Source organism: Raphanus sativus, chromosome 5 (assembly GCF_000801105.2).
Source record: "Raphanus sativus cultivar WK10039 chromosome 5, ASM80110v3, whole genome shotgun sequence".
Classification (NCBI taxonomy): Eukaryota; Viridiplantae; Streptophyta; class Magnoliopsida; order Brassicales; family Brassicaceae; genus Raphanus; species Raphanus sativus.
In genome coordinates, this window is record NC_079515.1 from 33,969,967 (window position 1) to 33,995,106 (window position 25,140).

General features: G+C 36.2%; 3 protein-coding genes across 8 annotated transcripts; 1 reads left to right on the plus strand and 2 right to left on the minus strand.

Annotated features, from left to right (window-relative positions):
* Window positions 1-297: 297 nt before the first annotated feature.
* Window positions 298-4,628, minus strand: LOC108805296 (uncharacterized). 2 transcript variants are annotated; one of them, XM_018577307.2, is made up of 14 exons: window positions 4,476-4,628; window positions 4,227-4,338; window positions 4,060-4,126; window positions 3,852-3,962; window positions 3,462-3,657; window positions 3,224-3,309; window positions 2,955-3,150; window positions 2,560-2,671; window positions 2,252-2,379; window positions 1,881-2,087; window positions 1,675-1,784; window positions 1,172-1,301; window positions 840-989; window positions 298-718 (listed from the first exon to the last, which is right to left on the minus strand). In XM_018577307.2, exons 2-14 carry the CDS (start codon window positions 4,318-4,320, stop codon window positions 473-475), a joined length of 1,833 nt encoding a protein of 610 aa, XP_018432809.1. In that variant the 5' UTR covers window positions 4,321-4,338; window positions 4,476-4,628; the 3' UTR covers window positions 298-472. The 2 variants fall into 2 exon arrangements, with proteins under 2 accessions (XP_018432809.1, XP_018432810.1); XM_018577308.2 differs by having other exon boundaries at window positions 4,227-4,334; window positions 4,476-4,618.
* An 11,400-nt stretch (window positions 4,629-16,028) lies between these two features.
* LOC108862548 (protein MEI2-like 1) lies at window positions 16,029-22,080 on the plus strand. 5 transcript variants are annotated; one of them, XM_056986641.1, is made up of 14 exons: window positions 16,029-16,452; window positions 16,992-17,157; window positions 17,257-17,491; window positions 17,708-18,105; window positions 18,221-18,379; window positions 18,481-18,597; window positions 18,667-18,812; window positions 18,991-19,073; window positions 19,173-19,544; window positions 20,011-20,665; window positions 20,765-20,849; window positions 20,967-21,035; window positions 21,125-21,304; window positions 21,500-22,080. In XM_056986641.1, exons 2-14 carry the CDS (start codon window positions 17,080-17,082, stop codon window positions 21,650-21,652), a joined length of 2,730 nt encoding a protein of 909 aa, XP_056842621.1. In that variant the 5' UTR covers window positions 16,029-16,452; window positions 16,992-17,079; the 3' UTR covers window positions 21,653-22,080. The 5 variants fall into 5 exon arrangements, with proteins under 5 accessions (XP_056842621.1, XP_018492210.1, XP_018492212.1 ...); XM_018636708.2 differs by having other exon boundaries at window positions 16,030-16,452; window positions 19,158-19,544; XM_018636710.2 differs by lacking the exon at window positions 16,029-16,452 and adding an exon at window positions 16,656-16,771 and having other exon boundaries at window positions 19,158-19,544.
* A 481-nt stretch (window positions 22,081-22,561) lies between these two features.
* LOC108857649 (protein FLX-like 4) lies at window positions 22,562-23,811 on the minus strand. The gene is made up of 3 exons (XM_018631655.2): window positions 23,678-23,811; window positions 22,886-23,426; window positions 22,562-22,794 (listed from the first exon to the last, which is right to left on the minus strand). Exons 2-3 carry the CDS (start codon window positions 23,422-23,424, stop codon window positions 22,656-22,658), a joined length of 678 nt encoding a protein of 225 aa, XP_018487157.1. The 5' UTR covers window positions 23,425-23,426; window positions 23,678-23,811; the 3' UTR covers window positions 22,562-22,655.
* Window positions 23,812-25,140: the final 1,329 nt, after the last annotated feature.

The window sequence follows — 25,140 nt, forward strand, 5'->3', positions numbered from 1 at the left end:
AAATCCCCTAATCGTGTAAGAAACTCATTAATACACTTTTCTTTTTCAACGAATATCCCTGCCTTCTTTTTTTGTGCATCATTTCCAAGATACATAAAAAATTTAAGTCAAAGTAAACTTTATAGTTTATACAGTACACACATAGAACCTCAAAAACCGTAACTTTTCTTGGGTCAAACTAGAACCTAACTAACAGACTCGAATGTAATTCGGTTGAACAGATATAACCGTTCGGGCTTTCACTCTTTCTCCAATGCTTAAATCAATGTGACGTTTTCCTTACATAACCAACTAAAATGTCCAAAACAAAACCTCAAAGTCTCATTTAAAGGAAAAGCCAATTGTGATCCTCGGTCTAAATTGTAAATAAATAAAACTTAAAAAACAAAACTCAATGTATTTGACTGGTTTAAAGAGCAACAAAGAAGTTTCACAGTTTGGTAAAGGGAAACAGAATAAAAGATTAACTTTTTCAACCTGTGGTGGAATTTCGTCCGCCCCAGAGACGGCTGATGAAACCTCTCTGGACTTTCTTCTTCCTTTCTTCAAGTGCCGGGAACTCAATGCAATTGTAGGCCAGGTCTAGAACAATTGGGTTCCGTGGTATTGACTGGAACGCAGGTGGAAACCTTTCAATCTTTGGTGCCATTTTTGCGTTCCCATCTCCCACTGCTGATTCATACACCTCCAGTTTATCTACCAGGTATTTCTCCTCCACCTGAGGTTGTTTAACATTAACAAAGGTTTAGTCATTCAGGAGGATGGCCTTATATTGATCAGAAATTAGATTTTTGTACCATCAGCCACCAATCAACAATGTATCCACGGGGAGATTGTACCTTTGTGGCTTTATCGTTTAGTGATATGGTTGAGATTTTCTTTGATAGGTTCTCTGGTGCCTTCTCTTCCTCCATGATACCGGTCGCATGTTCTATGCAACTATTAGCTCTGCATTCCTTGCTCAGTGCCTTCAGTTCCTGGATTGTTCCCTGAGAAAGAAAATAGTCAAAATTAATACTACCTTAGTGATTATCTATGATAATATGAAACGCCTAGCATGCACCATGCCTGTACTTACACCATCAACATAGTACCATTATCCTGTCGACATAGAACTGCTATCCAATGACAAATTTATGAGGTAAAAAAAAAAAGAATGATAAGTGGATACCTCATCTTTCTTTGCTGTGCTCTGAAACTTGCCCAGGGCATCTTCAGCTAGAGAACGAGCTCGACAATATAAGGCATATGCTTCAACCCTTTTTCCTGCTAAACTATATGACTTTGCCAAGTAGAAGCACCTGAAATGAGATTCCACAAGATATCATAAGCTAACTTGATCAAGGGCGATGATAAGTAAGTAGATTAGAAAATAACACTTTTTATTACGTTTTCCTCAGATGGAAAGCACTGTGTTGAATATCTCGAGACAGTAGCTAACGAATCTAATAAGTGGTTCTATTATAGACAAAAAAAAGAGAGTAGGTGAATAAGATGACTAACGAGGAATATAATTCCTTAACGAATACAATTTACTAATATTAAGGATTGGATGAACGGCTTGGAGGAGTTTAACTCTAATAAAAGATGCTAAAATCAAATGAAGGATAAAGGAAGCCCACAACTCAACTGCAATCATCCTACAAAATACAGTAAGGTGGAAGAAGAACTAACCTTTCAGCACGAAAGGCTAAGCTTTTGTGCAGACACTCTTCTTCCAGGGCAATCTCTTCAGGTTTCCTGTCTCTTCCAGAGCTAATGAGGTCAGAAAGATCAGTGACATTCTAAAAAAAGAGAACAAAAGGTTAGGTCTGCTCGATGGTTTAACATACAAAATTCGCTTCTGAGACAAAAAAAAAAACAGTTGAACAATGGTTAACCTGTAACAGAAGGTCATACAATCGAACAAGCTCCTCAGGCTTGGTAATCTTTTCAGTTTTATCATCACGTTTCCTGTTCAGTTTACTCTTTGCTATTTTAACCAACAACTGGTTCCTTTCAATGGTTCTTTGTCCTAGCACAGCTCCAACAGCTTTGTCCAGACCATTTAGATCATCTTTAACGGATTCAGCATTTCCTGCACTTACCTAAAAATAGTATACTCATTAAAATCAATCAAAGAAATAGTAACGCATCACAAAACAGATACTCTTTACTCTTCAACAAACTTGTCTACACTTCCAAAAATCTTCAAAAGGTTATTCGGTGAACCAAATCAATAAATTAGCGTATTCCCTGTAAACTCACTCACCAAGTCACTGCGTATGGTGTTCCGAGCATCATTATATGCAGTGAATAATTTATCATATATGGTCAGTTTTTTCTCTGCAGTGAGAGATTCTGCTCCTGGACCCTGTAGCTCCTTCTCAAAGTCTTGGGCTGAACGAAAATGGAACAAAGGGTAAGAGCCTAAGAGAAGTGCTCAGTGTCCAATCAAAGCAGGTTATATTAAGAGGGTAACGCATAACAGAAACTACATAGTAAAGGTAAACCAAAATTGTCCCAGATCATAATTAGTCAGCATAACAGAGTAGTTTAAAAAGAGAGAATTGGTCGAACCTTTTAAAATAGAAACCCGAGATTTTGGGTTGGAAACTGGAAATCTGTAGCCAAGCCAATTAAACTCTGTAAGAGATGCAGCTTGTTGAGATCTGGCCTCTTCCATAGCAGCCTATGCGGCAAGTGAGCAATATATATCATATTAATCCGAAATGTCTGAGAGATCAGAGAAAGAGTTAACCACTAAACCATTGCAAGACATTCAAGAGTAGCCAATATCGTATACATGTAATTAGTATTTATGTGTTGGTCACAGGTCAAAAGCGGACTCTAATGGCAAAGCTAGCAAACAAAAATGTTATGCTTCAGTAACTATGCGGACTATTTAAACATGTATATACAGTTAATCACTTGCTTCGGTGGTGAGGCTGACAGAAAATGATATATGTGCGTACCTCTATCTTTGCTTTGAAAAGATCCAATGCAGGACCTTCCATCTCATCAATCTGAAGTAGTTCAGATGTCTGCAAGTTTGATTTGCCAATTTTGAGTTGGCAGTATCGAATACTGGGGTCAAGCTCCTCAACCCGTTCCCGACAAAGAACTTGGTTCTCTAGATCACCATATTTCCCGAGTTCCGCATAAACAGCACTGCGACAGCGAATAATTTTCAGAAACAAAACCTAACAAATTGCAAAAAGTGGGATCCTGAACATAGACAAACCTGGCGTTTTTGAAACATGACAACGCAGTTTCCCAATTTAAATCTTGCTCAAACAACAGGGTGCCTTTCATATAGGAAGCATATGCCTATACAAGCGTAAGACGAAGTATGAAGACTCATGACGTCCGTTTATAGAGTACACATAAATTTTACACGAAGTGACGAAACAACTAAGCTAATAGCCTAAAACGTTAGGTCTGATGTATGTTCATGAAAACATTTGGGATCACCGAAATACCTCAGCTTCCAAAGATGTTCTGGAGTCTGTCTTAATAGAGCTCAGACTTGAGAAAAGCGAAGCCCATTTTACTGCCTTCCGCAGCCTACCGATTAAATATATCCGCTGCCTTGCATTAGGCCCATCTGGTAGCTGTCTTTTTTCCATTGCATGGCTCCATGCTCTTTCCGCCATATAGAAAACCACATGGAGGAACCTATACAAATACAAACATTAACTCAATCATAGGTATGTGTGTACAACAAAACCACTTATAGTGGAAGGAACAACTGAGCCTTCACAGTTTTCTAATTTCACGGTCAACATATAATCAAACCAAGTCAGGAAGTTCTGTAAAGCAAATAAAACATCTCAAAAAATCAAAATCTTCAGGTTGGAAGGATAATATACCTAACATCAGTGACAGTTGATTCAAGGATGGCACGGCGAGTGTATTTACCACGACCATGAGTAAACTTCAAGGACTTGTAAAGCCTCCTCAACCGTGCTGAGCAATACCTCCTAACACAAACAAGATAACACAGATTATATATAACATCGCCCAAGCCTTCTTCAAAGACCAGGTAAGCCAATAAAATTAGGGTTTCCATAATGATACCGATAGCGAGCATAGTCACCACGACGCAGACCATGCTGCGACTGAGAAGTTTTCATCAGCTGCAGAACTGAAAATAATCCAAATGCATAGAGATTGATTCACAAATTGTCAAAATTCGAGATTCCTAGAACATGCAGAGATACTTATTCATGAATAATAATACTAACCATTCATCGAGAACCTGGGAAGGATCTGTTCAGAGCCGTCCGATTTCGGATCGTCGATCTCCATTGCTGACATCTCGTTCTCCTTCTTCCCCATCAATCCACTGAACCCTAGCTAACAATAAAAAAAGCACACACCAAAACGGATCAATCCACCACGGGCGATAAAATAATTGAGGGATTCATCGAATAAACAACAGCAAAAAAACACAAATCGTAAAAATGTAAGACAGATTTAGCTCAGCCAGATACTTTTGATTCGGTGAGAGGATTTCACGGCAGTGAATGTGGAATGTTCCGATGGCGACTGCGACGGCGAGTATGTGATGCGAGCGAGTTTTCAGTTTTCGATCGATGACGAGCTAAGTGCACGAAGAGAGGGCGAACAGGTGGTAATCTGGTCTAGTCTAGTATTGTTTTATCTGGGCAGATATGGGCCTCGAAGCCCAGGCCCATATGTTAAGTATATCTTGCAACTGATGTTTTGAGTGCAACAAAGATTAATTTGGGATACTTTACCTTTTCTGAAAGATTGTACAAACCCCACAGAAAAATTTGTTAAAACTATGTGAGGGTTACATTATAATGATTAAATTTAAAGAATCTAGTGTTATTATAGTTTATAGATTCACATATTTTCACTAAAATCTAATGCTATTGAGATGATGATTTTATAAATCTATACAAAATCACATGTTATTCAAAAAAAATTGAAGTTTAATGATTCTATAAATCTATTAAAGATAGTGTTACTAAGAGTTCTATTCTTAACAATTTGACTCATAGAAAAATATTTTGAGAATATTAAATACTAGTGGTGTGCCGGCGCTACGCGCCGGGTTCGTATATTTTATTATGAAAAAAATTTGCAATTTATTTGATGGCTTAGTGAAGAGATTATGTTCAAAAATTTGATGTTGTAATTATGTTGAGAATGATCTTTTTCTGATTATTAGCGGAGTAGCATAAGTGGTTATTATTGGCTTCCAAGTATACTTTGTTTATATCAAAAATGTTAGGAAATGAGGGAAAACATTTATATATTTTGTTTTTCTAATTAATACGAAAATCAAAAACAATATGTAAATGAAACTGAAAATCGGATCATAAGAAACCCCTTAAAAATTGTAATTAAGTTGGATCATAGATGGCTTTCCCTACATATAGGACAGCTTATGTTTGTCTGAAACCAATGATCAATGCATCGGAAATGGAAAGTATGGCCGCAAATAAAAGAGTACGAAAAGATTCCATTGTTGTAATTTCCGAAGTACACTGTGCATGTATCATTTTCTATAGTTTATATAAGCTGTGCAATGTGTCTAATCTTTATGAGGTGTGCAAGTGTTCATAATTTTCTGTGATGGTAACTTCTTAATTCTATTTTTTTGTGTTAATTATTATCAGTTTGTTACTTATAAATTTCCCCTCTAAAACGTTGTATATGTGGCAATCTTAAACCAAAGTGATATAAGATCCGACCTTTGTTTAAACAAAGTGATATAAGCTATGCTCTTTGTTTAATCCTTTTTAAGCTGTGCAAGTGTTAATTAGCTATGTAGTTTGTCTAATTTTTTATGAGTTATGCAAGTGTTCATAAATTTCTATGATGGTATCTTCATAATTCTATTAATTTGTGTTAATTATTATCATTTTGTTACTTTTAATCTTGCTCTCGAAAACGTCGAGAATATTGCAATATATGCGATATAAGCTCTGCACCTTGGTTAATCTCTTATAAGCTGTGCAAGTATTCATTATTTTATATGAAATAGTATAATGTATGAGAACAGACTTTAAAGATTGACGCTAGGTGGATGTTTCCTGTCTGAATAAAACAAGGATTAATAATAAATTAATAATGAGAACAGCAACCACATTGTATTTTAAATATTAAAAAAAACAAAAGGGAAATAGTTTTAAACGAAAAAGAAAAGATAGTTGCACAAAAAAAAGAAAAAAAATCTGTGGTTGCTTAAGCTTTGTAGTGGACTCATTCCACACAGACTTTCTTCGGAGCATTCTCATCGACAGCGACTTGTTCTTTGGTAGATGGTTCACGCTTGGCTGTAGAAGCATCATTGCAATAACTTCAGGCAGCGACTCTTCAAATAGCTTTGCGCCTTCCTATTAATAATGTTACGAACACAATATATTACATAATGCAGGCAGCAGAAAATTCAGTAACTTCACATTAAGATAAGGAACAGTTATAACAAAGGCTGGCATCGGTGCAAGATCTCGCACAGGAAATATGCGGGATATTAAAGGTTCAGTGCTTTGAAGTGAAATTGAAGGTCTAGGTTTTCCAACGATCTCAGCAAGGGACTGAGGAAGTTCCGTATCAACCTGAGCATCAGCACATATCCCCTGCAGACCCAGTGACATCTTTTTATAGACATCGTTCATCAAAAGTAATAGAACTACTTATTAGTTAGTGGTGGATTTTAGGACAAACCACAATTTGTGCAGCCTCAGAAGGCTGAATGTTAGTCAGTTTAACCATCTCCATATCAAAAGCAAGGAAAGCTGCAGTATCAGTGTTGTCTGACACAGTTAAGATCAGCCGGTACCTGTTTCAGTTAGACAATATTCATAGGAATTTAGTGTCTGGAAACATATGGCATTTGATCTTAATATACCTTGGACAGAAGTTTTCAAATTTCTCACCTTAGAGAGGCCACAACATTAGTTTCATTAAATGAAACACATGTGAAGGAAGAGATCTCTCGGACAACATGCACATCCAAACAGAAAAGAGTAGCAATGTCCTAAACATGAGATTTTTGAGCCGTTTGACCATGCCGTACACGCCCACGACACAACGGAGTAGCTCACTATGGTCTTCTTTTGAATGAAAACGCAGGAGACCAACGGATTTTTAATTTCCTAGTACAGCATATGTGTGCCAACGATGTGAAAGTAATACCATTTAGTCCCAAGCTAAAATGATGCAAAGATACTAAATTGTTACTGAACCCCATTGAGATATACTAATACAGAGCTTTTTAAAAAAAAATTAAGCACACCATCAAGAGCTTACGAAGGAAAAAGTTGAAAACTTTAGGTTTAACAAAAGATTACTAATTACTGATACTTGATATTCAACCTCATCGAAAAGAACCAGTAACAGATAAAAAAATATAATTATCCAAACCTATTGAATCAGCTTTTCAAAGCTAGAAAAAAAATATGTGCAGACGATGGTAGTGGGACTTTTTCTTTCTTTGGTGCCTATGATCATTTCACATCGTCATCATACTGGGACAAATATATAGAGATAGAGATGGAACATCCACACAAAACTGGCCAGAGTAGCGGCAGTACAATGAAAATAACATGAAAACAAAAACTCAAAGAGAACGTTTTGCAAGTAGTGACAATGACAACAAACCGTCATTGATTTAGAGAAGATCTTGTAACACGACGTTTTCTCAGAAAGGGAAATACTGATTTATTTGTGGAGATAGTACCTAGTGAGAGGTGGCCATGAAGTTTGGGCTTCAGAGAGAATGTGTTCTTCATGTTTGCTTAGTGAATCTAATAGCAATATGAGCATCACAAAATCTGAAGTTCCTCTTGCTTCTTGCAACATCAAAAAAAATTAACTCAGATAAGCCTGTGATAATTAGGACTGGATGAGCGTTGCCTGAGAAGGGGAAGAATGAATCAGTTATCAAAAACATAAGAAGTTCCAAATTTTAAACTAATAATTGTAAGTAACAACCGGCATACCTTCACATCTGTAGGCAGCATGTCAACTCTTATCATTCCAGCCTCCTATGTTTTTTTTTTCAGAAAGAAAGAACAAAATAAAACATCACTCAATAACCAGAAATCTATTACAAACAAACTAATTAGAACACTAAATCGTTGTCTGGATCAAACGAATATGAAAGCAGAAACAAGATTTGAGATGAAAAGAGAGAAAGATAGATAGAGATTTTGAAGATGATGATAGAAACATGACCTCTTCTGTAAGCATGCAAATATATCGGAGACCCTCTGCCAGTTACATTATTAGTGGGACATCTAATATACAGATTATGAGGCTGCGCTCGAATTAATGATACAGAGTGGGTGAGTGGGATGAAGATGTTAATGGTCAGATTTAAGGAGAAAATTAATGGAAAGGAGAAAACGTTACAGGAAGCTAATCTGAGGCGGCCTCATCGGGATGAAATCAGAAACAGGAAGCAAGATGAAAAGAGAGAAAGATAGGAAGAGATTTTGACGCGCCCAACGAAAACAAACGCGTGATACACACAGACAGCACAGCGAGCTGACACGTGTCGCAAAATGCCCCAGCCTCCAAAAAGGACGTGGACACATTGAGAAGGCAGATAAGCCAACTTTATTGTTATAGATATCCTTTAGGTTTTTAAAATCATTAGTCATTTATTTTCCTAGAATTTCACAAAATACAATTTTTAACTATTTCCAAATTCAACAAATCTCTTAATTTTAAAAACTAATAAACTCTAAATAAATCTCATTACCACTAACACCTTATATATCAACTTATGTAGTCATCTTCATACACGTTTGATGAAGAAAAAGTAATCATCTTCGTACCACACAAAATCACTTTCAAATATCAGCAAATTACCCAATTTCTTATATTGTAAGCTGTCTAATATAACTTTTACCATTTTTGTTTTTTTAGCCGAGTTTGGCTAGTTCTTCTACAGCAGCAACAAAAGAAATAGTAAATCCCTTAAACAAAAAGAAATAGTTGGTTCATGGTTGGTAGACTTAATTGTATTTGCCGTTGTAATTTTAAAGTCAGCTTTAGTTTTTTTTTCGTCAATAATATATTAAAAAGGTCCAAGGTCCAAACTTTCTTACATCCGAGCAGAAGCCCACAAAAACCAAATTGGGCTACACTAACCATACAAACCGGACTAAACCCAACAACCAAACCAAAAACCAACCCAAACCGCTCCACCGACACCCAAGAAGAGAAACCACCACGTGTCAACATCCTCACCGGGCATGTGCACGTGTCGCTGGATCCCCCTCCTTGTCATCGCTGCGACGGATTTCCTCCGGAGGACACGACCAAAACCTCCTAGCCGTCGCAATCCTCGGATCCATACACCAGCTTCCTAGCTACCACCCTCACAAGAATAAACTGAGCCCGCAACGCCATCAACTTTGAAGAGATTAAGAGTACCGGATAGCTTCATCGGGACACACCCGAGATCTCACCCGAGGCGTCACAGACCACAGTTACGACATCACCACTTTCGTCCCCGGGGAGCATCGATCGAAGATTCGAGATCTTCTCCGGATCTGAAACCACAGCCATCACAATAAACGGATAAAAAAAACCGGAGCATAGAAAGCCTCCGCACCAAAAGAAACCTTAAAACCGACCGTTCTCTTAAGAAGAAGAAGAACCACGGCGGCACAGCTAAACCGACCACCCACCGAAAAGAAAGAGCGGCGACGAGAACCCTAGATCTACCCAAAACCCAAAAGAAAGGGAGTTTTTGAACACTCAAAAGGGAGAAATCCGGACCGACGGACGGTGACTGTGAAAACTCACCCCGTCGGCCGGAACCGAATAAACCCGGCGGCACTTTCTCTCTCTACTCTCTGCTTTCTCTCTCTAAAGTGTTTTGACCAACATCATTTTTATCTTTTCTCCTAGTCAGCTTTAGTTTACATTATTACTTTTGTCATCAAATTATAAAACAATTAAAAATGTTTAAATCTTTTTTTTATAAATATTGTTGCCGTATATTAGATGGAATTTTTAAACTTGGATTAGCTAAGGTCAAGTACACACACTAGACAGGCCAATGTAGACTGCTGACATAAAATAAAATAACGGAGAATAATAAAATATTCTGACATTTTTAATGATTGAAAATCAGTAGATAACTAATAAACAGACCGACGAAAATCTATAAGATAAAGGACCGGATGGACCATATTAACAACCAAATAATTCAAAAATCATTATAATAAATATTTTAGTTAACTTATCCAATGGTATAAAAAGGTTTATATAATGTGCCATAGTTCCATTGGTTATTGCATCTGTTTTGCTGTTCTGTCCAATGTGTTCTTCAAGATTTAGCACGTGAAGCCTTTATGCAATTTTTTTTTAAAAAGGTACTATTAGATTTTGATCTTTCAAGCAGAGGTTGAAATTCAATGAGATGTTATAGTATTTATACTGCTACACTCTTGTACTGTTTTCTGATTCGTAAAAACCCAAACTATGATGTTGCTGATTTTAATTCTGCATACGGTAAAATTTCTATAAATTAATAATATTAGGACTATGACATTTTATTAATTCATAGAGTTATAATCTATAAAAAAATAGTTTTTCTATTTTTGAGTATATATTTTATATTAAATAAGAAAATTTAATTTTACCATATATACATTAATTAAGTTTTTGAAATCCAAATTTCATATTATTTTTATTATATTGTTTTGTGTATATGAAATATGTTCTATAGAATTTAATTATGGTTCTATATATAATTTTACTAAATATTATCAAAATATATTAAACGGTTATAGATAATATCATTGTGAATATAACAAACAACACAACATTTTGTTTGTACATATATAAAATGTGTACATAAGTATAAATTATTAATTTATGATTTTATTGGAATCATATATTTTCACACAAGATTTCTGAAAGAATATTATCTTATTATTTTATCGATTAATATCATATTTTGAATTGATTCAACTAAAGATCAATTTTTAATTAAATTATAGTGTTTATTAATTTTTATGGATTGTTAATCTGTAGAGTTTCCATTATAGTTTTTTTTTGACATAGTTTCCATTATAGTTCTTAATTAGTATTATAGTGTGCTATTGGTACCAACTAAAAAATAACACTAGTACAAAAATTTCGAAACATTAAATCATAAATTATAATCATCATATGTACCTGAAATAAATTTAATATAGTAACATGGTAGGATTGTATTTACAAAAAAAAAACATAGTAGGATTCCATAAAAAAAAACTAAAGCTCCCACGATCCGTACCGCAGTTAGCAATAACAAAAATCTCTACATATATCATATATCTATACATTTTTATAACTGTTAGAACCATGTCGCATTTGTAAAGCTAGTCCTGCACTGCTTAATCTGATGTTACTATTCAGATCCTAACTATCTCTTACCAACGACCTCATACACAAGTTTTGAATATCTTTTTTTTTTTTTTCCAACTGAGTTTTCATTGATACTTTGATAAGATACAAGGGTAGAATACTTATGCCGGCGGAAAACATGAACTTCCCCAGAAACTAAACCCACACGAGGGGAACAACAGTCTAAGAAACAGACCACTAATAACCAACAGAAACATTAAGCTATAAACTGGAATCCTTCGACTAAACCATGACCTAAGAAGACAAAGAAGTATCAGACTTAGTTATCTTACGATCAGCCGGTAGTCTTGCCAATCTGAAGGCAAGAGAGCTGGAACCATAGAAGTACTTCATGAAGAGCAGGACCCATCATCTGAACCTTCCCGTTCACGATGACCACAAACAACCTCTTAAGACGAAACCAAGACGAAAACCATGGAGAACCAACACCCGGGAGAACTCACTACTCAACTACACCTTCATCCGGATGCCTTAAAACCTCAACCTCATTCTAAAGCTTCACCACAAGAAGCCCCAGAGGAAAACCAGAGACCAAAGACAACCAGGAGATATACTTATTCAAGGGGCAGGAGGAGGACTCTTCTGAAACGGGGAGATGGAATGGTTACCTGAGACCCACACTTTACTCAACAACCCTTAGCTGCTCTTCAAAAGCCACTACTGTTCTGCTACACCGTTGCTAGAACAAAGACAAACTAATCCAATCTCTGAACTCCATAACAGATTAGTCGATATCAAACGCAGAAGACTAGCTAAGAAACCGCAAACTAAACGAAACTTCAAACGAGCAACTACAAGGGAGGAAGAGAATCCGAGACCAACTGAAGGATAGAAACCACAGACCAGAAGAAACAGGGGCTCCAAACTCTTTAAGCACAACACCAGCATCAAGACGAGTAGATCTAGGAATCAAAGGAGAAGCAAACTCTGATGCCGTCGAGAAACGAACAGCACACGTCTTTATCATCTAGAAAAGAAACGCCTTTAGCCGTCGGACTCTGAAGCCGAACTTCACGCGCCACCACACACCTCCAATCTGATACCTTCACTCCCATCAACCAGGTCGGATTCTCACCACAACTTCACAAAACAACAAGAGCACATCACGATAGAGCAAAGAAATCCGACTCCGGTGCTGTGAGAGCCACCGGAGTCGACCACCACAAAACCTAGATCTGAAAGTTTTGAATATCTTTAGATGTTAGCAATATTTAATATTGGGTTTATAAGAAAATTAATACTGTTTAGAAAAAAGAAAACAATATTTAATACTGGTGACCGTAGCTAAGTTATTCCAAACTTCCAAGAACGTAGGCATGTGAGACCACCGTGACACTACAAAGTCTATAACAAAAGAGATTTATTAAATGCTAATTCTAATCAAATCTCGCTTGTTGATCTAAAAGCTGGAAGACGGTCTGGTCTTGGTTGTAATTCAACGCCGGTTAGATACGGTTAACTTCAAGTGGATCGATGAATCCAACGGCTCATATGAAAAAGGAGCACATAGATTTGAGATGGTGAGTGGGGTAGATGACTACAGCCTGAGCTAGGATTTGCTGGTTCTGCTTTTGATGTGTAAATTAATGAGATAATGACACGTGGATATATAAAGAAGAGCATCTTCGATATAAATGCTTTTCTAATCCTTTACGCAGCGCCTAGCAGCATTTAAAATACGGGACAGTGACCCTCTCTCTCACGCCACTCTCAGTTCTATCCACTGGTCACCTCAGCTTCGCCCGGTTCAAGTCATGTACTGCATTTATGTGAGTCATCTACTCGTTATAGTATAAGATAGTGGACCACTACTAATACCTTATAAATACTGAGACATCTGCAATTAAGTGGGAGGGGAAATACTTATTTGACATTTTCAGAATAATATATAAATTTTGTATTCTACGAAATCAAAAGATAAAAATGTTCGACGGAGATCCCAATACAAAACACTTCATGAATCTTTAAGCAATGCATTTATACACGACATAACACATAAATATAAACTTTTGTTTAACTAGTAATTTGACGGACGAGAGATATCGTACACGACACTCATCTTAGGCCACATTTCAATGTTTTCACGGTCGACTTGCTACATGACTATTCTGTTTTTTTTTTCTCTATTTATTGTTACTTCACAATTGAAATCATAAGGCAAATGACAATAGTGGATGACCTTTTTCCCCATACCACTTTTTTTTTGTTTTCTCTAATTGGTTGCTCGAACTAGCACATGCTACATTTGATAACGTGGAAGGATTGGCCATCAAACCAATCAAAATTCACGATCGAGGATATTTATTATTAGTTTTTGTTGTTGTGCACTTCATTGTAAAATCAAAAAATCCAAACATTATCTTCAAATAGGCTTCAACGGGTGACACAATTTTAGGAAAAAAAAAAGTGATGAATTAGTTGTTTCTTCAAATTGTTACCAATTAGGTTGAATATTTTGTCAAATCGTTAACACATGGGACCCACTATATTCATCCTTTTTCCTCATATACATAGAAATTCTTTAACAAATATTTGATCCTCTAATCTTGATGAGGAACAAGTGGAAAACAATAATTAAATATTTTCTGTTTATTCAATTTTTTTTTTCAATTCAATTCAGTAAATGAAAACTTGTTCAACTTTCTTTTCATTTATTTCATTATTTACACAGTCACCAATCGAAGCCATAATTACAACGTTCTTGTTGGGTAGCTTATTTAGTAACATAAAAAACTATTAAGTTTTTGTCCGCACATTCAAGCATAATCACCTTATAAATATTTTCATTATTAAAAACTGCAGAATTTGAATTTATTTAGTTAGTGTTTATGCATCTTTATTTTTAATTTTCAATCTTAATCAAAATATTATTTTTGAATAACAACATAATATACGAAAATTATCTTTTCATTTTTAAAATATATTTTTGGCTACTTTATATATATATATATATCCAATTTATAAAAAATGATCTAGCAATCTTTATTATTTTTTATTAAAATACTATTTTCAGATAACAACGTAATATATAAGAATATTTTTATTTTTAAAATATTTGTTGGCTACTTTATCTATATTAAATTTATAAACAATTATCTAACAAACATTTAAATATTTACTAAAATATATCTAATAACTTGTATAATTAAATAAATTAAATTCATTTTTATTTTATTAGATAATTTATATTTTTATTAAGAATATCAACGATATTAACTACTCTAATTTTTAATGTGAAAAATAATTTCGTAAATATTAGTATAGATACTTTCAGACTTTATTTTGTATTTATTTTTTCAAGAAATAATGTAACTATATAAACATACTTATCAATTTTTTTTTTAAAATTGCTTCTTTTGAGAGCAACATCCACTATGATTTAAGACTAAACTAGATTAGGATCCGTCCTAAAGGGCGTAAATTGATTTGTCAAATTTCAATTAATAATATATAGTATATATAGTATGTGTATATAATATTATATATATTTTGTGTAACATTATATATATAATATTTTATTAAATCTATATAGAATTTAATAGTGTTATAATTTGTGTTGTACTTGTTATTAGTTTGTATTTAATCTTCTTTCATTTTTAATATAATAATTTGCTTTATCACACTTTTTACCTTTTAACTTATACACATAGTTATGCCTTTTTTCAGAAAAAAAAAACTTAGTCTCGTAAAATGTAATATAAAAAACATATTTAAAAAATCTACTGACCATATGCCACCATTATTTGGTTGTTTGAACAAAAAAAAATCATTTTCTTGCAGAACTGTGTATGTTGTGATATGATGTAGGTGAAGAGTAAATATATGGAAGTAAAGTTAGTGATACGAACATGAGCCTATGTTGGTTTATACCACAATTATTTGGTTTTTGGAAGATCAATGAGCATAAGCATACACGGTCTTTGTATATTTACGTTGTAAATGAGTCGGATATTTTTTCTCTTACGTCTGGAATGATATGGAACTCGTTGATTTAAAAGTGGTTCAGTTTTATATGATCTGATTATATTAAGAGATTAACCAAAAATATTATAAAAGTGTTACTGGTTAGGTTTAACTAATCTATGTTGGTTAAGATTTGGTTTAATTTAAATTGGTAGGTTGCATTGTATAGGAAGCATGATATATTCTAGCAACAACTATGAAAGAATTCAAAATTTAAATGAGAACTTCAAATAGTAGATAATCACTAAATTAATAGATTAGATCAAAGAATTAAAATGATACTTGTAAAATTACTAATTTACAGAGCTTACATATAAACTAAACAATTTTTAATAGTGTTTTCGTTCATTTAATAGTAAAGTGTAAATTCCAAACTTCATTTGAACATTCTCTAATTTTTAATAAATAGTTTGTAGATTAAAAACAAATCACACCTTGAGAAGAAAAAAAGATCAAATAGTCCACAATCCACATGTTCAATAGGCGGCTCCTTTCATCGACTGCCGTCGAGACTCTCGTGTGGGACTCCACAATTTCATTTAAAAAATTTCAGTGTTAATCGTAATCCTACGGTCCAGATTTAATCTCGTACCATACCACTAGATCCACGGTACATACAAACACAGCAGAGTCCTCTCCTCAACTCTATTTTGTTTTTTTCCTCTCATCCTTTTTCTTAAAAAATTCTAAACCAACTAACCGAAAAAAACAAAAACAAAAACAAAAAACTCTTTCTCTCCTCTCCATTTCTCTCTCTCTAGGAGAGACTACCGGAACCGCACGTCGGCGGGAAGAGTCTCGCCGGAACTATTATAGTTACCGCCGGTCGCACAGATTATTCGTTGGGAACAACGCGTCGTGAGAGGAGAGGAAATTCGAAAAAAAGAAAAAAAAATTAGAAACACACCGATTCACTTTTTTTTTTGGTTATTCTATTTGATATTTTTGTGTATTAAATATTCTGCGATGGATGTGATTGGATAGAAGGAAACAAAAAGGAAAGGAGGAAGATAAAAGGAGAAGGCGAATTATTCTACTCCTCCCTCTCTCTTTCTTCGCTGTTGCTGTGTGTTCTCTTCGTGCATCCTTTTATATTTTCGAAAGGTAAAAGAGTTTTCACGAGATCCATTTTCCTCTACAAGTTTTTATTCTTATTTATTAGTATTAAACTGTTTACTGAAAATCTGTTAGCGTAATTGTGTTTGTTTGCAATTAGGTAAGAAGCTCTTTGTATTTTTTTTCTTTTGCTGGTGAGTAATTTAGGTTTAATTTTGTTAAATTAAGCTTAATATATTTCCGTGCCGAAGTTTGTGAATTAGGTAAGGAGTTGGTTCCCTGTTTGCATATAATGAGCTGGAACAAAGGGATCATGAATTAGGCGAAATTGTATAGTCTCTTGAAATACCTAATCTGTGTCTTCCAGGTGGTTTCTAAAGGAGAGATTTTAAGATTATCTTTTCGTATTTGAACTTCTTTTCAGAGTGCGTTAAGTTACTGATTTTGTTTCATCCTTGGATTTTGGGGTTTGATTTTGCTTCCTTGTAATTGAATTCTTGGGTTGTTTTCTTTTTGTTGGTCCTTTGAGTGATTTTACTTGATATCATTTATGTGAATCTAACACTGTTTGTTCATTTTTTTTCCAGGGGAAGTGATATGGTCCGTTGAAAAACAAAAAAACTAAAAAGCTACAAAAGATTCTGATTTTGTTTGTCAAAACTTTGTATCTACACGATGCCATCTGATTCAATGGAACAGGGAGGTGTATCAACACCTTCCCATTTTCGTGAAGATACTCGTCTTACTTCAGAGGTAGCTATTATTACGTTCAGTGTTTTTAACCGTGCAGCCTTAGATATTTAAAACTGTTTTCTTTTCTTCTCAACTATATTTTTTTCTTTTGTTCGGCAGAGGCAATTTGGGTTTCTGAAAACAGACCTGATGCCTGAAAACCAAGGGGTTCGTGATAGATTTTCAAATCTGCCAAAGAGTTCCCGGACACCTGAAAGTTACCAGCTAAAGCCTCAATCTAGCTTGTCTGGGGTGCACCCCTCTGTTAACATTAACGCAAGAAACCCCACGAATGGCAGCCAGTGGGAAAGCAGTTTATTTTCCAGCTCCCTGTCTGATTCATTTAACAGAAAACGTAAGCTTCTACCTCACCTTTATGAGTTTTTTTTTACTTATTATGTTGAACTTGTGTTATCAGCTACGTACGTATACCTGCATTCCTCTACGGTGAAGTAATGCCGTTTGTTAATTTAGCACATCATACTATGATCGTGAAAGTTTGTTACTTGTCTACTCTAACTTACTGTACTTTAACTACTCGAGTGCGTCTTTAAATTGCTGGTTTTTGCAGTACGACTACAGAGCAGTGATGTGCTATCTCCTATGTCTGCGAACACAGTTTTTACCCACCTTGAGGAAGAACCTTCTGAATCTCTAGAAGAAATTGAGGCTCAAACTATTGGAAATCTTCTGCCAGATGAAGATGATCTCTTTGCGGAAGTGATGGGTGACGTTGGGCGTAAATCTCGTGCCAGTGGAGATGATCTAGATGATTTTGATCTTTTCAGCAGTGTTGGTGGCATGGAGCTAGATGGAGATGTTTTTTCTTCTGTGGGCCACAGAAACGGCGAGAGAGGCAACAATAACTCTGTTGGCGAACATCACCGAGCGGAAATTCCATGCAGAACAATTTTGGCCGGAAACATTAGTAGCAACGTCGAAGACTATGAGCTGAAGGTCCTTTTTGAGGTACCTTATTTCAGCAGCGTTTTTTGTTCCCACAGATTCTTTATTTAGTAAATACATGGTATGCTGATATTCTGGAACTGATTACTTGGTAATGAGAATGCATTTACTTGTTCAGCAATTTGGAGACATTCAGGCTTTTCATACAGCTTGCAAGAATCGTGGCTTTATCATGGTATCATACTATGACATAAGGGCTGCTCAGAATGCGGCTAGAGCACTCCACAATAAGCTGTTAAGAGGAACGAAACTTGACATTCGCTATTCTAACCCTAAGGTGTGATTCACTTTTCTTATGAAAGATATCGTCTTTGGTATGTGGACTATACTTGTGACTTATATTGATTTGTATCTATCTTACAATTTTCTTGGTATCAGGAAGTTCCTTCAGGAAAAGACGTCAGTAAAGGAGCCTTGTTGATTAATAATCTTGATTCGTCTATATCAAATGAAGAGCTCAATCGAATGTTTAAATCATATGGAGAAATCAAAGAGGTTGATATTGGGGTTCTCCTTTTATTTACTTTTCGGGGTAGATTCTAACGCTGTTTCTGTGGTTTGCAGATTCGCAGAACCATGCATGATAACCCACAAATATACATAGAGTTCTTTGACATCCGGGCAGCAGAGGCTGCTCTTGGTGGCCTAAATGGACTCGAGGTTGCTGGGAAGCAGCTTAAACTTGCGCCAACCTGTCCAGAGGGTACAAGGTGGGTGACTGGTTGTTTTTTCTTTTTCTTTTCCGTGGTTGATGTTCCTTTGTCGGTTGTGAACTAATGCAAATCCTAAATCATAATGATAAACATGTGATTTGTTATTAAGCCTTTACAAGGATGTTAGTTGGGTTGGTGTGTGGGATTCACCCCTTTTTTTTTTTCTTAATTTCAGATACATGTCACAGCGTGCTGCACATGATGCTGAAGGATGTCTACCTAAAATGTCTTTTACTAATACATCAGCTAGGCACATGGGTATGCTTTTGCATTCATTATCTGTAATTCTTTTTTTTTATTGAATGATTTGTTATCTTGAGACTCAATTCACTGCCGTAACAGGGAGACATTTCCCAGGATTAATAGCCTCAACCTCCATTGATGGTGGATCTATGCGGGTTAGTCAAAGTTCGGTTGGATCACCTGTGAACTCCTTCATTGAACGTCATAGGAGTCTCAGCATTCCTATTGGATTTCCACCTTCGGCAAACGTCATCTCAGCCAGCAAACCTGTCGGAATTCAGGAACATGGCCAGCCTTTTGATAATTCAAATATGGGGATCCAAAGCATGCCAAATCTTCATCCTCATACTTTTTCAGAGTACCTCGACAAATTCGCAAATGGTACTCCATATAAGTCCTCGACAACATTTTCTGAAATGGTCAGTGATGGCTCGAAAGCAAATGAAGGCTTTATGATACATGGAGTGGATGGTTTTAGTGGAGGAGGTAAGCTCTTTATTTCTATATTGCTACTATCTTGATAAATTTGTCGAATAATAGTTTGATGATATGTAGTTCAAAGTTGTGAGTTTAAGAAAATGCTATGGCGTAGTACACAATCGGAGCACAATGTTAAGTTAGATATTGAGATGGTCGTTACAGTTCTAGTGGACTTTGAAATGCTACAGCGACAACTGTTTTTTCTTAGCATTCTCGGTGTAAAACTTGTCGTCCTGGGGGAAAATATTATTAGTATTATGTTAATAGTTTCAGTCATCTAGACAGATCAGGCGGTGTTGTGCTGGGTTGAATTGTAAAGTGGCTGAACAATCGCTGTGTATGTCAACAGGATCTCAGAATTACTGAATGCTTTAAAATATTTGATTCGGGAGATGGTGACGATACTGTTTTCCTTCAACTGTCATACATGATACACTGTTTACTCACTTTAGTTGTGTTATATTGACTGTAGGCATAGGATCTCCCATGAATCAAAGCTCCCGCCGCCCTAACCTTAACTTATGGAGCAATTCTAACACTCAGCAGCAGAATCCGTCAGCTGGCATGATGTGGCCGAACTCTCCATCTCACATCAGTAGCATTCCTAGTCAGCGCCCACCTGTTACTGTATTCTCTAGAGCACCTCCTGTTATGGTGAATATGGCATCTTCTCCTGTGCACCACCACATTGGATCCGCGCCGGTATTAAACTCGCCTTTCTGGGATAGAAGACAAGCCTATGTAGCTGAATCTCTAGAACCGCCTGGCATCCACATAGGTTCTCATGGTAGCATGGGGTTTCCTGGCTCGTCACCCTCACATCCGATGGAAATTGGTTCTCATAAGTCCTTTTCCCATATTGCGCGGAATCGCATGGATGTAAATGCCCAAAATGCTGTGCTGCGATCTCCCCAACAGTTGTCTCATCTCTTCCCCGGAAGGAACCCGATGGTTTCAATGCCGGGTTCATTTGACTCGCCAAGTGAACGATACAGGAACCTCTCTCACCGCCGAAGCGAGTCTAGCTCTAGTCATGCTGACAAGAAACTGTATGAGCTTGATGTTGAACGTATATTACGTGGGGATGATGGTAGGACAACACTGATGCTTAAAAACATTCCTAATAAGTAAGTGAACTCAATGTCTCTCCTTTATTCCTTTGTTTGATGTATTAAGTTTCAATATTGATTTTTTTTTCTTTTTTTGCTGCTGTTACTACGGTTTAGGTATACTTCTAAGATGCTTCTATCTGCCATTGACGAGCATTGTAAAGGAACATATGATTTCCTTTATTTGCCAATTGACTTTAAGGCAAGCAGGCGCCCTTCCTACCTTTTTATATCATAAAATCTTTAGGCAGAAGCTGGGATTTTGGTATTTGCAATATCATTTTTTTAATTCTCACCTGATTTTACCTTCTCGTTTCAGAACAAATGCAATGTGGGATATGCTTTCATCAACCTTGTCGAACCTGAAAAGATTGTACCATTTTATAAGGTACAGCCTTCTGCTGCTGCTTTTTATATATCTTTTAGCCCTTTTTTTGGAAGATCATTATTGGTTACAAGTTTTAAAAAAACTTGCAGGCGTTTAATGGAAAAAAGTGGGAAAAGTTTAACAGCGAGAAGGTGGCAACTCTTACATATGCTAGAATCCAAGGGAAAGTAGCTCTTATTGCCCATTTCCAGAACTCAAGCTTAATGAACGAAGACAAACGTTGCCGGCCTATTCTTTTCCACACTGATGGTCCAAATGCTGGTGATCAGGTAAATGTTATTAACACATCAGATAACATCATCTTGTTATCTCATCTCTTAGTCTTATATGTGGCTCATTTGGCTCTCCCTTGCTTGCACGTATTAGAATGTGTTTTTAGTGATCTCATAATTTCAAAAATGTGGTGATTCTCAGTTACTCAGTGATAGATCGATTTGTTTCATATTTGTTGTTATCATTTGCAGGAACCATTTCCAATGGGTACCAACATACGATCGAGACCAGGAAAGCCACGAAGCAGTAGCATTGATAACCACAACAGCTTTAGCATCCCTTCCGTTTCAGAAAACCGAGAAGAACCTCCTAATGGAACCGATCCTTTCTTGAAGGAGAACTAACCAACCAAGCAGAGGTAAAGAAAGTTGAGGAAAAATGAAGATCTAAAGATAAGATTTTTTTTTATATTATAATCATATCATCGACACACCCTAGAGTTCTGTAAATCGGGGTGGGGGTGTTAAATTTACCCTGACAAAACTCTTTTTGCAGTGAAGATTTTTTTTTTGGAGAGAAACCTTCACAGGTTGCTTCACCAGTTTTGTTGTATTATCAAAATCCCCAGAGAAATCTTCCAGAGTTTCTCATTACCTTTTTTTGTTTTTTTTGGTCTCGTCTTGTTTGGGGTTATATTCAAGGATTTTTGTCTTCTTGCTATCAATGTAGTATGTAACAAGCCTTGGATTACATTCAACGTCTTTGCTGGCTATTTGTGGCCATTTCATGTTGTAACTTTTTGGAGATTTTAAAGAATGCTTCCTTTTGGATATATTATGAATTTTCTTAATTTTTTGTTCTTTTACATGATTGTATGGTCGCCTCTGGAGACAGACGCATTGAAACACAATTAACAACTATTTAGACATTGAGCGGTCAAAAACTGTGGAGAAGTAATCTCTCTACTGTCTACAATTCTGGTACGAGAAGTAGAGTAGCTCTGTTATAAGGTTCGGTGCTGTGAGAGTGAGAGGCAGTTTAACGCTAGGTTTCTCTCATATTGATATGTGTTAGGCCATCACAGTCTGAACAGCTTCATAAAACAGAATCTCTGGCCAGAACTTCCTTTCGCCACAGAATCTGACCACATTCTTCCAGTTACCAACAACCTATGGTATCAACAAAGTTCTGGCATCTATCTAAATTCACAATTCAGCACAAGTAAGACAGAACCAACTGTTTTTGTCTTACATCACCTGCTTAAAACTCACGTTTGAGATTGACCCACTGGTTCTTTTCATAAGCTATGCAGATAGATTAAACTCAATGTTATATATTACGAAAATTAGGAACACAGTTTTTTGGTTCTTTGTATCTCTCCCTAAATAGAAAGACTCTCTTTGAGTCTCAAGCTCTACTCCTTGCGGTTGCGATCTCACTTCGCAGCTTCTCAATAGCTTTGACTGCTCCAATAATGTTACTCTCCATCTCTTTTAATTGCTCAAGTTTCTCTACATTACCACTCTTCTCTGCATCAAACTCTTCCCTGTTTCCATTGAACCAAAAATAAGTAAACCAAACCAAACTGATGATGAATCAATCATTGACATGTAAAAAAAAAAGAAGTTTTCTATTACCTTAATCTCTGGTGCTCCTCTTTCAACCGCTCAAGCTCTTGGCTCGACGCTTCTAAACCCTCAGATTCGAGGCAAACCTTCTTCAACTCCTTCACAGCCACCTTCACCTGTGAAGCTAGCTCCTCACGTTCTCTTGCTAATGTATGAGCCTCAATGTGAGCTAGCTGCAGCTCCCTCCTTATGTTATCCCTGTTGTTGACAATACCCTCAAGTTTAGCTATCTTCTCGAGCGCCCCTCGGATCTGAATCTCGCCGTCTGTCTCCGTCTTGATGATGTGAGCTCTGAGTCCCTGGACTTCGCGGTCGGCCAGGGCTAGGTCTTCCTTGAGAGCCACGTAGCTAGCAGCTAGTTTGCGGTTGTCGCTAGAGAGCCGGTAGATCTCAGCAGCTCGAGCTGCAATCTTGTTTTCGAGAACGTCGGAGTGGGAAACACGGTGGTCAGAAGCTGAAGAAGAGATGGTCTCGTGGTGCCTGGATGATGATGATGATGAACCACTAGTTGACATGCCTCGGCTATAATGCCTCTCCCTTGAAGACATATCTGCAAGGGGGGAAAAGCTTAAAGAATAATAATAATAATTTTTTTTAGCTTAAAAGACTGAGTCAATGATTGCAGAGTGTTATGGAGGAAGCTTTGATTCAATACAAAAGCTAGGGCACAGATCATTAGATACATATGTTGAGAGAAGCTAGAAGAAACCCAGAAACAAGGAATCAAGGTAACAACAGGAGCAGAAGCCTAACTAGCTAAGTAGAGACAATCAATCCTAAAAAGCCCTAATCACAACGAACCTGAAATTCGAAATTCACAAGGAGAGATAGAGATCGAACACCAACTTTGGTCTCGGTCTTTGCTGAGTCAATCTCTTTGGTTTTGTTCTTAACTAATTTTATGATTTTGTCTTTTGCTGTTTGTTTTAGAGAAATCATAAATGGGCTGATATTAATCTATAAAGGCCCATTAGACTCTGACCCATTTGTTTCAACCGTGGTTCTCTTATGGCCCGGCCTATCAGTTTGTTCCCCGCGCGCATCTGTTTCATCATCATCAGCTCAGCAGGATATGCTCTGGGACCTAATTCCGAAGCAACTTGTTACGCTCTGCAACCACATGCCCAAATAGTTGGATTCAAAACAGAACCAGATGCTCAAGCTGTTGGCATGGCTGCAAACCGGAGATGGGATTACCATCAGACAGTGGATGCAGCCACAGGCTATAATCAAACATCTAACACTTTTAAAGCAAACTCAGTTGAGAAACAGTTTGATGATGTATGTTGATTCTAAAACCAAGCTCTTTTGCAGGATCTGGGGAAACTTGTACGTTGGTGGAGAAGCTTGGAGCGCGAACTGGTGCTACTCAACAAAGACATAAGAGGCAGTGTCTCCATGCTCGTTTTGCTGTAAGTAAGGTTTTGGTATCTGCGCTAAGCATGTCGAAATTCCTCAAACCACTCACAACTTGTTCAAATCTCTATATTCACACGTGCAACTCTGATTGGATATAAAATTAATTAATAACATATCATAACTCTTTCTTTTATCACAAGCTTTCTCATAAAACATTTCCTTTAGTTTTTTTGTATGTTTTGATACTTGGGATTTGCCAGCAAGGCAAAATCGTTATCCCAACCGCAAATCATGGGACCGAGAAAATGATTATTCACCAAGAGCATCTTCAACAAACACTTCATTTTAATGGTTAAGACCATCTCTAACCCTTTTTTTTTTAACACTACCATCTTTAATCTATAATTCCCACAAAAATAAAATAATTCTATTATATAGTAAATTTTGCTCTATTGGTAAACAAAAGACTATTTACATTGGTTTTGAGTTTCTCATTATGGGCCCTATAAGTCTCCCACTATGCATTGCAAATCACATGTTCTTTTGCTTTTTAAAAAAATGTATCAAATCGTTGGCTTTTGTAAATATATATATATCCAACCAGCTTTTGTAAATTGTTTAATACAGCATTGGGGGGAAAAATAACCTATAGATTCTTTACATTCTTTATAGTGTTCATCATAGTCTGGTTTTTTTTTTTTTTTTTTAGGCTGGTTGAGATGTAAGTAACCTTTTGCATGATACATCGATAATTTTGAAATTTCATCTATAAAAAAATTCCACAAAAGTTATTGAGTTGAGTAATTTACATGTTTTTACACAATTATTCTCGCGTGAAAGTCCCTCATTATTTCCTACCGTCACTCTCGTGGCAATTTGCATGTTTTTTACACAAAAGTTACACC